Source organism: Bos taurus, chromosome 28 (assembly GCF_002263795.3).
Source record: "Bos taurus isolate L1 Dominette 01449 registration number 42190680 breed Hereford chromosome 28, ARS-UCD2.0, whole genome shotgun sequence".
Taxonomy (NCBI): domain Eukaryota; kingdom Metazoa; phylum Chordata; class Mammalia; order Artiodactyla; family Bovidae; genus Bos; species Bos taurus.
This window is the reverse complement of record NC_037355.1, coordinates 31,058,469-31,071,632: the sequence shown is the minus strand read 5'-3', so window position 1 is coordinate 31,071,632 and position 13,164 is coordinate 31,058,469. Positions and strand designations below refer to the sequence as shown.

Sequence of the window (13,164 nt, the reverse complement as noted above, 5' to 3'; positions counted from 1 at the left end):
GCAAGCATCTGCAAATTTGTAGACAAATGTGAGGGTCCCAGAAGCTGAGTAGATATTCGGCAGTCTCCTTGGACTAATTTAAAAAATGAATTCTGGGATGCCAAAAATGGCTAACTTAGAAAACATCTCCAGCTTTCAGTTGGGACATGTAACAAGTTATAGCCAAAAAGTAAGAGCTAACCTTACTTCTAGATTACATAAAGAGATAAGCCATCAGAAAAGCTGAAAACCAGATTTAAACTAGTTCAACCCACAAGTGGGCCTTAGGAAGCATTACTGCGAACAGAGTTAGTGGAGCTGATGGGATTCCAGCTGAGTTATTTAAAATCCTAAAAGATCATACTATTAAATAAGGTGCTGCATTCAATATGTCAGCAAATTTGGAAAACTCAGCAGTGGCCACAGGAAAGGAAAAGGTCTTTGGGATTCATTCCAGTCCCAAAGAAGGGCAATGCCAAAGAATGTTCAAATTAATGCACAGTTGTACTCATTTCACATGCTAGTAAGGTTATGCTCAAAATCCTTCAAGCTAAGCTTTAGCAGTACATGAACCAAGAACTTCCAGATGCACAAGATGGATTTAGAAAAGGCAGAGGAACCAAAGGTCAAATTGCCAACATCTGTTGGGTCATAGAGAAAGCAAGGGAATCCCAGAAAAAGATCTGTTTCATTGACTACACTAAAGCCTTTGACTGTGTGAAGCACAACAAACTGTAGAATATTCTTAAAGAGATGAGAGTGCCAGATCACCTGACCTGTCTCCTGAGAAACCTGTATGCGGGTCAAGAAACAACAGTTAGAGCTGGACACGGAACCATGGACTGGGTCAAAACTGGGATGGGAGTACAACAAGGCTGTATATTGTCATCCTGCTTATTTAACGTCAACACAGAGTACATCATGTGAAATGCTGGACTGGACGAATCGCAAACTGGAATCAAGATTGCAGGGAGAAATATCAATAACCTCAGATACGCAGATGACAACACTCTAATGGCAGAAAGTGAAGAGGAACTAAAGAGCCTCTTGATGAAGGTGAAAGAGGAGAGTGAAAAAGCTGGCTTAAAACTCAACATTCAAAAACTAAGATCACGGCATCCTATCCCATCACTTCATGGAAGACAGATGGGGAAAAAGTGTAAACAGTGACAGATTTTATTTTCTTGGGCTCCAAAATCACTGCAGACAGTGACTGCAGCTACGAAATTAAAAGATGCTTGCTACTTAGAAGAAAAGCTATGACAAGTTTAGACAGCATATTAAAAAGCAGAGACGTTACTTTGCTGACAAAGGTCCATATAGTCAAAGTTATGATTTTCCAGTAGTCATGTATGGATGTGAGAGCTGGACCATAAAGAAGGCTGTTGTTGTTCAGTCACTCCGTCATGTCCAATTCTTTGTGACGCCATGGACTCTAGCACACCAAGCATCCCTGTCCATTACTATCTCCCAGGGTTTGCTCAAACTCTTGTCCACTAAGTTGGTGATGCCATCCAACCATCTCATCTTCTGTCACCCCCTGCTCCTCCTGCCCTCATTCTTTCCCAGCATCAGGGTCTTTTCCAATGAGTCAGCTCTTTGCATCAGGTGGCCGAAGTACTGGAGCATCAGCTTCAACATCCATCTTTCTGAGGTAGAAATTGCTAGGCAGTCAGTGTAGGACTGTGAGACCTCGGTGTTGTTTTCAATAAACATCTCGCTCCATTAACCTAACGCTATACCCTTTGTCCCAAATTTCTGGAATGTGTCCTTGGTCTGATATTATCCAGGGAAGGGTAGTAATTAACTTCTATTTCATATGCCCAAAAGGAAAAAAACGGTTATCATTAATCTTTAGCTCATACATCTGGTCCATTGTAAAATGGCCAGGGGTCATGAAAAAGGGTGATGACTTAATCCAAGGAGCAAGAGAAGCCATAAAGATGTTAAGTTAAACATTTTGACCTTTAAACGGATTAGTTAGAAATGACATAGTTTAAGGACAGGAGCCAACCAAAAATGTACAGAATACTGGTAAGGATATAAACTACTGTAAGTCCTGCCTTTGGGGAACTCTTTATCTTCTCTCAGTGCCTATGCTGAGAGCTTTATACCTTCCTTCTCTTCAATAAATCCTATTCACTTACTACCATGAGTGTCTGTGTGTTCGTGAAGTTCATTGTTCGGCTCTGCAAACAAGAACTCAGATTCCCATTTCATTTCCAATGATATTCAGGGTTTATTTTCTTTAGGGTTGACTGGTTTGATCTCCTTGATTCCAAGGGACTCTCAAGAGTCTTCTCCAGCACCACAATTCAACCATTTAAATACCACCCCCAAAATGAAAGACTGTTATAAATCTAACAAATATGTGCAGGATCTCTGTGTTGAAAACTGCAAAATATTGATGAAAGAAAGCAAAGACCTAGATAAATAAAAAGATAATCTGTATTTATGGATTAGAAGAATCAAATTAATAAGATAACAATACCTTCCATTGACCTATAGATTCAATGAAATCCCAATCAAAATCTCTGTATACTCTTTTGAATCATGACTGACCAGTTGATTCTGAAATATATATGGCAAAGGCTTTAGAATGACCAAAACAATTTTGAAAAGGAAGAACAATGTTGAAGGTATAAAACTACCTAATTGCAAAGCTTTAAAAAAAAGCAATGTTGTTGTTCAGTCGCTAAGTCATGTCCAATTCTTTGTGACCCCATGCACTGCAGCATGCCAGGCTTCCCTGTCCTTTAGCATTTCCCTCAGTTTGCTCAAACTCATGCCCATCAAGTCAGTGATGCCATCCAACCATCTCATCCTCTGTTGCCCCCTTCTTCTCTTGCCCTCAATCTTTCCCAGCATCAGGGTCTTTTCCAACGAGTCAGCTGTTCACTTCAGGTGACCAAAGTATTAGAGCTTCAAATTCAGCACCAGTCCTCCCAATGAATATCCAGAGTTGATTTCCTTTAATTGACTGATTTGATCCCCTTAGAGTTCAAGGGACTCTCAAGAGTTTTCTCCAGCACCACAGTTTGAAGGCATCAATTCTTTGGCACTCAGCCTTTTTTGCTGTCCAGCTCTGGCATCCATATATGACTACTGGAAAAACTATAGCTGTGACTAGATGGACCTTTGTTTGTAAAGTAATGTCTCTGCTTTTTAATGTGCTGTCTAGGTTTGTCACTGATTTTCTTCCAAGAAGCAAATGTCTTTTAATTTCATGGCTGCAGTCACCGTCTGCAGTGATTTTGGAGCCCAAGAAAATAAAGTCTCTCACTCTTTCCATTGTTTCCCCATCTATTTTCCATGACATGATGGGACCAGGTGCCATAATCTCTGTTTTTTGAATGCTGAGTTTTAAGCCAGCTTTTAAACTCTCCTCTTTCACTTTCATCAGTAGGTTCTTTAGTTTTTCTTCGCTTTCTGCCATAAGGATGGTGTCATCTGCATATCTGAGGTTATTAATATTTCTCCCCACAGTTTTGATTACAGCTTGTGCTTCATCCAGGCTGGCATTTCACATGATGTGCTCTACATATAAGTTAAATAAGCAGGGTGACAACATACAGCCTTGATGTACCCCTTTCCCAATTTTGAATCAGTCTATTGTTCCATGTCCAGTTCTAACTGTTGCTTCAGGTTTCTCAGGAGGCAGGTAAGGTGGTCTGATATTACCAACTCTTTAAGAATATTCCACAGTTTGTTGTGATCCACACAGTCTAAGGCTTTAGCGTAAACAATGAAGCTATAGTAATCAAGACAATGTGATATTAGCAAAGAGACAGACATATAGATCAATAGAACAAAACAATCTAAAGACAGATTCAACTGATTTTTGACAAAGGTCAAAGGCAATTTAATGGAGGAAGCCCGGAGAAAGTATAGTTATCTCCAAAAGTGGTGCTGGAATAACTATATGTCCTTATGAAAAAAAAAAAAAAGAAAGAACCTCAACTCATGCCTCACACCTTATATAAAAATTAACTCAAACACTCTTAAGTATATATGCAAGATAATTGAAAGTATGTGCTTACATAAAAATTTCTATATGAATATTCATGGCAACATTATTCATAATAGCCAAAAACAATCCAAATATTTGCTGAATGATGGATAAATAAATCTATGTATTCATACAATGCAACATTATTCAGCAATAAAAAGGAATGACATACCAATACTTGCTACAAAATGGATGAAACTTGAGAACAACAGGCTAAGTGAAAGAATCTATACAGGCGAAAAGTAGATTAGTAGCTGCCGAAGGCTGGGGGAGGGCCTTTGGCAGTGACTACTGGGGTTTCCTTTTTAAGATGATGAAATGCTCTGGAATTAGATAGTGGTGATGGTTGCATAACCTTGTGAATACACTATAAACCACTGAATTGTACATTTCCAAAGGGTGAATTTTATGGTATGCAAATTATATCTCAATAAAATAAAATTTTTTTTAATTAACTCAAAACGGGTCATAAACCTAAATGTATAACATGAAACTACAGAACTTCTCATATCTAGAAATACATGAGAAAATCTGCATAATCCTACATTAGGCGCTAGAAGCACAATCCACAAAAGCATGATCCACAAAAAAAAGAAATAAAAAATAAATAAAATAAATAAATAAGCTCTTGCTTTGCACGATCTTGAGAAAGAAAAATGGAGCTGGAGAAATCAACATTCCTGACTCAGACTACACTACAAAGCTACAGTAATCAGACAGTACAGTAACGGCACAAAAACAGCAACACAGATCAATAGAACAAGACAGAAAACCCAGAGAAAAACCCACATACCTATGGGCTTCTTATCTTTGACAAAAGAGGCAAGAATATACAATGGAGAAAAGACAGCCCTTTCAATAAGTAGTGCTAGGAAAATTGGACAGAATAAAATTAGAACACTTCCTAACACCATACGTGAAAATAAACTCAAAATGGATTAAAGACCTAAATGTAAAGCCAGAAACTATAAAACTCTCAGAGAAAAATATAGGCAAAACACTCTTTAACATAAATCACAGAAATATCTTCTCTGACCCACCTCCAAAAGTAATGGAAATTAAAATAAAAATAAACAAGTGGGACCTAATTAAACTTGATTTGCTTTGGCACAGCAAAGGAAACTGTAAAAAGATGAAAAGACAGCCTCAGAATGGGAGAAAATAATTGCCAATGAAACAACTGACAAATGATTAATCTCCAAAATATACAAGCAACTTGTGCAGCTCAAAACTAGAAAAACAACATACCCAATTAAAAAGTGAAAGGAGGACTTAAACAGACATTTCTCCAAAGAAGAGACACAAATGCCCAACAAATACATGAAAAGATACCCATCATCGCTCATTATTAGAGAAATGTAAATCAAAACTACAATGAGATATCATCTCACACCAGTCAGAATGGCCATCATCAAAATATCTACAGACAATAAATGCTGGAGAGGGTGCGGAGAAAAGGAAACTCTGTTGCACTGTTGGTAGGAATGTAAATTGGTAGAGCCACTATGAAGAATAGTATTTAGAGTCCTTAAAAAACTAGGAATAAAACTATCATGCTGCTACTGCTGCTAAGTCGCTTCAGTCGTGTCCGACTCTGTGCGACCCCATAGACGGTAGCCCACCAGGCTCCCCCGTCCCTGGGATTCTCCAGGCAAGAACACCAGAGTGGGTTGCCATTTCCTTCTCCAATGCATGAAAGTGAAAAGTGAAAGTGAAGTCGCTCAGTCATGTCTGACTCTAGCGACCCCATGGACTGCAGCCCACCAGGCTCCTCCATCCATGGGATTTTCTAGGCAAAAGTACTGGAGTGGGGTACCATTGCCTTCTCTGAAAACTACCATATGACCCAGCAATTCTACTGCTTGGCATGTACCCTGAGCAAACCATAACTGAAAAAGACGAGTGCACCCCAATGTTAATAGCAGCACTATTTACAACAGCTAGGACATGGAAGTAACCTAGATGTTCATCAGCAGATGAATGTATAAAGAAGTACATATATACAATGGTATATTACTCAGTCATTAAAAGGAATGCATTTGAGTCAGTTCTAGTGAGGTAGATGAACCTGGAGCCTGTTATACAGACTGAACTAAGTCAGAAAGAGAACAACAAATATTGTATACTAACACCTATATATGGAGTCTAGAAAGATGGTACTGATGAAATTATTTGCAGGGCAGTAATGGAGACACAGACATAGAGAACAGACTTACAGACATGGGGGCGGTGGGGAGGAACGAGAGGGTGGGACATATGGAGACGGTAACATGGAAACATACAATAATCATATGTAAAATAGAGAATTTGCTGTACGACTCAGGGTACTCAAGTTGGGGCTCTGGAACAACCTAGAGGGATGGGATAGGAAGGGAGGTTCAAGAGGGAGGGGACATATTTATACCTATGGATGATTCATGTTGATATTTGGCAGAAACCAACACAATACTGTAAAGCAATTATCCTTCAATTAAAAATAAATTTAAAAAATTTTAAACTAGGATTAAAACTACCATATGACCCAGAAATCCTGCTACTGGGCATATACCTTGAGAAAACCATAACTGAAAACTACAAATGTACCCCAGTGATCATGAATGTGTTAGCAGTCAGTTGTGTCCGACTCTCTGCGACCCCATGGACTGTAACCCACAAGGCTCCTCTGTCCACGGAGTTCTCCACGCAAGACTACTACAGTGGATTGCCATTTCCTTCTCCAGGCAATCTTCCCAACCAAGGGATCAAACCTGGGTCTCCTGCATTGAAGGCAGATTCTTTACTGTCTGAGCCATCAGGGAAGCCCCAGAGTTCATAGCACCACTATTTACAAAGCTAGGATATGGAAGCAACACAGATGTCCATAGGCAGATAAATGGATAAAGAAGCTGTGGTACATATACACAATGGTATATGATTAAGCCATAAAAAGGAACATATTTGAGTCAGTTCTAGTGAGGTATATTGTCACCCTGCTTATTTAACTTCTATGCAGAGTACATCATGAGAAACACTTGGCTAGAAGAAACACAAGCTGGAATCAAGATTGCTGGGAGAAATATCAATAACCTTAGATATCTGTGCAGATGACACCACCCTTATGGCAGAAAGTGAAGAGGAACTAAAAAGCCTTTCGATGAAAGTGAAAGAGGAGAGTGAAAAAGTTGGCTTAAAACTCAGAAAACATTAAACCATTAAACTTAAAACATTCAGAAAACTAAGACCATGCTATCTGGTCCCATCACTTCATGGCAAATAGATGGGGAAACAGTGGAAACAGTGTCAGACTTTATTTTTGGGAGGCTCCAAAATCACTGCAGATGGTGACTGCAGCCATGAAATTAAAAGACGCTTACTCCTTGGAAGAAAAATTATGACCAACCTAGATAGAATATTGAAAAGCAGAGACATTACTTTGCCCACAAAGGTCCGTCTAGTCAAGGCTATGGTTTTTCCAGTGGTCATGTATGGATGTGAGAGTTGGACTGTGAAGAAAGCTGAGCGCCAAAGAATTGATGCTTTTGAACTGTGGTGTTGGAGAAGACTCTTGAGAGTCCCTTGGACCGTAAGGAGATCCAACCAGTCCATTCTGAGGGAGATCAGCCCTGGGATTTCTTTGGAAAGACTGATGCTAAAGCTGAAACTCCAGTACTTTGGCCACCTGAAGTGAAGAGTTGACTGATTGGAAAAGACTCTGATGCTGGGAGGGATTTGGGGCAGGAGGAGAAGGGGACGACAGAGGATGAGATGGCTGGATGGCATCACTGACTCGATGGACGTGAGTCTCAGTGAACTCCGGGAGTTGGTGATGGACAGGGAGGTCTGGCATGCTGCGATTCATGGGGTCGCAAAGAGTCGGACATGACTGAGCGACTGAACTGAACTGAGTGAGGTAGAAGAACCTGTGCGTGTTGCATGGGGTTTCCCTGGTGGCTCAGATGATAAAAGAATCCACCTGCAATGCAGGAGACCTGGGTGCAATCCCTGGGTGGGAAGATCCCCTGGAGGAGGGCATGGCAACCCACTCCGGTACTCTTGCCTGGAGAAACCCCACGGACAGAGGAACCTGATGGGCTATAGTCCATGGGGTCACAAAGAGTTGGACACAATTAGATGAACCTAGAGCCTGTTATACAGAGTGAAATATGTCAGAAAGAGAAAAACAAATTTTGTATATTAACATATATATGGAATCTAGAAAAATGGTACTGATAAACCTATTTGCAGGGCAGCAACAGAGGCAGAAACATAAAGAACAGACTTTGGATACAGTAGGGGAAGGAGAGGGTGGGATGAATTAAGAGACTAGCACTGACATATTTACACTACCATATGTAAAATAGATAGCCACTGGGAAGCTGTTGTATGGGCACAGGGAGCTCAACCTGGTGGTTTGTGACAACCCAGAGGGGTGAGATGGGGTGGGGGAGTGAGGGAGAGGTTCAGGAGGGAAGGGACTTATGTGTACTTATGGCTGATTCACACTGTTGTATGGCAGAAGCCAACACAATATTGTAAAGCAATTATCCTCCAATTAAAAAAAAACAACACAAAAAACTCTTGCTTTCCAAAATACACTGTTAAGAGAATTCAAAAGCAAGCCATAGGCTCAAAATAAATATTTGCAAATTATATTTCTGACAAAGAGTTGTATACAGAATATATGAATAACTCTTAAAAACCCAACAATAAAAAGAAAAAACAAGCAACCTAATAGCTAACTTGTCAGAAGTCCCAAATACACACTTCACCAAAGAAGATATATGGGTGGCTAACAAGCACATTAATAGATGTTCAGCATAACTAGTCACTGCTGCTGCTGCTGCTGCTAAGTCGATTCAGTCGTGTCCGCCTCTGTGCGGCCCCATAGACGGCAGCCCACCAGGCTCCCCCGTCCCTGGGATTCTTCAGGCAAGAACACTGGAGTGGGTTGCCATTTCCTTCTCCAATGCATGAAAGGGGAAAGTGAAAGTGAAGTCGTTCAGTCGTGTCCGACTAGTAGCGACCCCACGGACTGCAGCCTACCAGGCTCCTCCATCCATGGGATTTTCTAGGCAAGAGTACTGGAGTGGCTTGCCATTGCCTTCTCCGAACTAGTCACTAGGGATAACCAAATTAAAACCACCATGAGATACACTACATACCTTTTAGACAGGCTAAAACTAAAAAGACTGACTGACTTGTTTGAATAATTTGGCAGCCAAATTTGAAAATTTGGCAGTTTCTTAAAAAATTAAACATACACATACCGTATGACCCAGCAATCCTACTCCTAGGTATTTATCCAAGAGAAATAAAAATGTATGCTTATGATAAATGAATGTTTATACAAGTTTTATTCATAATTATCCCAAACTGGACACAACCCAGATATCTTTCAGCTAGCAAATGGATAAACAAAGTACAGGACACCTATACAATAGAATACTACTCAGCAGTAAAAAGAAACAATTTATTGATTCACACGATACCATGTATGAATCTTAAATGTATAGTCCTAGGAAAGAAGTCAGACCTGGAAGGCTACATATATCTTCAGGGGTTGGAGTTGGGAACAGAGTTGACCACAGGGGAATTTAAGGGTGATTAACTGCTCTATACCAAGAGTTTTTGGTGGTGGCCCTGTGCCATTCTGAGAGTCACCAAATGACTCTGTGAATTTTATGGACAAAATCCATAAAACAGTACACACAAAAAATAAAGCTTACTATATGTAAACGTTTTTAAAAAATCAAGATATGGAGAGAACCCCAAGTGAAAGGCAAACTGTAAGAAATGAAAAAATGAATATTGTTTCTACAGAAAAATGATAGTATCATGTAAGGTGTAAAATATATGTACAATTGAAACATATGAAAATAAAAGCATAAAAGTTGGAGGTGGAAAATAGAATTAAAGCATTCTAAAGCTTTTGCATGATATGGAAAGTGCTAAAAGTACTACTTTATATTCAACTTTTATTTTATATTCAACTTTAATAAATCAAAGACGTATGTACAGTGCTCTAAGGAAACTATTAAAAATAATAATAAAAGAATTTTCAAATAGCAAGACAATAGAGGGAAGAAATGGAATAATAAAAATATTTGTTTAATCTAAAGGAAGGCAAGAAATGAGAGAAAAAAGAAATACAGAATTCGTGGGATAAATACTGAATAAATAAAATGATAGATGTAAACCCTAATACACTTATAGTTACATTAACTATAACTAAGCAGCAGGCGGCCGCCCTTCCCCGGCCGCACACCCCTAGGAACTCGCGGGCAGGAACTTAGCTGCATTGTCCTGCCTCAGAGAACAAACTCATCTACTGTAGGCCTGGCCTGGGTTGCTGCCTTTGAAAGCAAGGGAAGGTCAGTACAATATCAAGCACAACTCAGCGTGGACTTTCCAGAGAAGTCTTACTTCAACTTTACAAAGAACAAGAACAATATGGACTTCTGCAAGGGAGATTGAAGTCGCCTGAGTTTGAGCGAAAGGATAGTGTGTGCCCAGCCTGTAGCTAACACCAAAGAGGCCAGGTGGCATTAGGTCTTGTATGAGCTACAGCCCTTTCCTGATAACTACGTGGATCGGAGGTTCCTCGAAGAGCTCTGGAAAAACATCTATGCCCAGAAATACCAATACTGGGCTGTGGTGTTTGAGTCCAGCGTGGTGATACAGCAGCTGAGCAGTGTCTGTGTTTTTGTGGTTATCTGGTGGTATATGGATGAGGGTCTTCTGGCCCCTCAGTGGCTTTTTGGGACCGGCCTGGCTTCTTCACTGATTGGCTATGTTTTGTTTTATCTCACTGATGGAGATGAAGGACGGAAGAAGAGTGAGCGGACCCGGAGGGCTGACTTGAAGGGTGCCCAAGTCTTCATTACTTTCACATATGGCTTTTCACCAGTGCTGAAGACCCTGACAGAGTCTGTCAGCACTGACACCGTCTATGCCATGGCAGTCTTCATGCTGTTAGGTCACCTCATCTTCTTTGACTACGGCACCAATGCTGCCATTGCATCCTGCACTCTGTCCTTGAATGTGGCCGTCTTTGCTTCTGTCTGCCTTGCCTCCCGCCTGCCCCGATCCCTCCATGCCTTCATCATGGCGATGTCTGCCATCCAGATTTTTGCCCTGTGGCCCATATTACAGAAGAAACTGAAGGCATGTACGCCCCGCAGCTATGTGGGGGTCACACTGCTCTTTGCATTCTCAGCCTTAGGAGGCCTGCTGTCCCTCAGTGCTGTGGGAGCCATACTCTTTGCCCTTCTGCTGGTATCCATCTCATGTCTCTGCCCTTTCTACCTCATTCACTTGCAGCTTTTTAAAGAAAACATTTATGGGCCTTGGGATGAGGCTGAAATCAAAGAAGGTTTGTCCAGGTTCCTCAGCTGAGTTGGGGACCTCCATTCCGTTACTAAGACAAACTGATAGACCAGCCTTCCAACTAGTAGAAGATTTGAAACATGTATAATATCATGTATGAAACGAGTCGCCAGTCCAGGTTTGATGCACGGTACTGGATGCTTGGGGCTGGTGCACTGGGACAACCCAGAGGGAGGGGAGGGGAGGGAGGAGGGAGGAGGGTTCAGGATGGGGAACGCGGGTATACCTGTGGCGGATTCATTTCGATATTTGGCAAAACTAATACAATATTGTAAAGTTTAAAAATAAAAAAAAAAAAAAAAGATTTGAAGGCAGGGTTCCATTCTGGAAGTGGCGCACTGATGTGGGTGGGAGATCAGAGATCAAAAGAAAATGTTAATAAATGGCTTGGGCGGTGAAGGTGATAATCCTTTCTGTTATCTTATGGATGAAAAAGCTTCCTGGGGCCCTCGAATTATTGCCTCTCATTCTTCTCTGTAACAAATGAAGTGGTGTGGTTTCTATTTATTAAAAAAATAACAATACACAAAAAATAAATAAATAAATATAACTAAGCAAGATAGCCCAATTAAAAAGCAAAATTTTCATATTATGTTAAATAAAACAATTGCAGATGTTGTTCATCAGAGTTGTTGTTTAGTTGCTAAGTCGTGTCCTACTTTTTTGTGATCTCATGTACTATAGCTCATGAGGCTCCTCTGTCCAGGGAATTTCCCAGGCAAGAAAACTGGAGTGGGTTGCTGTTCCCTTCTCCAGGGTACCTTCTTGACCCAGGGGTCAAACTCACGACTCCTGAATTGCAGATTCTTTACCATGGAGCCACCAGGGAAGCCCCTGTTTATAAGAGAGATCCTTTAAAAATAAAGATATATTTTATTAATAACATATTTCTCATAAGCTGTAGTATATCCATATTATAAAATACTCTCCAGCAACTTAAAATGTTACAGATGAATACTTGCCAAAGTGAAAATATTTTCATAACTATTACGACATGAATTTTAAAAATACTGATGAGTATAAATCATGTAAAATTATGTGTATAAAAAATTCTGGAAGGAAATTCATCCAGATATTTTTCATGGTTATTTCTGAGTTGTTGAGCTTCATTCTATTAGTATGTTATAATATTTTTATAACAAGCATGATTAATTTTCAAAAATTTTAATGTCATTAATAAAGAAAACTTTAAGCTGAGTTCATAAAAAAATAAAGATACAGAAAAAATTTTAAGTAAAAGACTAGGAGGGAATCCTATGCAAATACTAACAAAAAGAGAGATGGTGTCACTAAGCTAAAATCAGACAAAATAGACTTAAAGGAAAAAAGCATCACAAGATATTAAGAGTGATATCCACAGTGATTAAAAGCACAATCAACCAAGAGGATTGAGTAATTCTAAATGTATATGCATGCAATAACAAAGCCTCAAAATATGTAAAACTGAAATTGACAGACCTAAAAGAAGAAACAGACATTTCTCAATCATAATGGATTATTTTAACATACCTCCCTTAATAATTCACAGCATATATCAAAGAAGATATAGATTTTTAAAAGAATATTTTTTAATTACTCTAAGTATCACAGCTGACACATACACCTATACAGATGATTAAGAGAGGCCAGTTTTTCTTTAAACTCCTTATTTTTATGTAATACAGAGTGATCCTGCATACCCTTTACCCAGTTTCTCTAAATAGTAACATCTTGCAAAACTGTACCATAACCAGGATATTCACAGAGATACAGCCAGGATATAGACCATTTCCATCCCTTATGCTACACTGTCATAGTTATACCCACTTCCT

The 13,164-nt window shown here is 39.7% G+C and overlaps 1 protein-coding gene across 1 annotated transcript in view; it reads left to right on the top strand.

The window, feature by feature from the left end:
- The window catches only part of LOC508976 (phosphatidylinositol N-acetylglucosaminyltransferase subunit C-like), a 69,643-nt gene extending 58,203 nt beyond the window's left edge, over nt 1–11,440 (top strand). The window contains 1 exon segment of the mRNA XM_015461048.3: nt 10,470–11,440. Within this exon segment, the coding sequence (XP_015316534.2) occupies nt 10,470–11,362 (893 nt within the window). The 3' untranslated portion in view covers nt 11,363–11,440.
- Nucleotides 11,441–13,164: the final 1,724 nt, after the last annotated feature.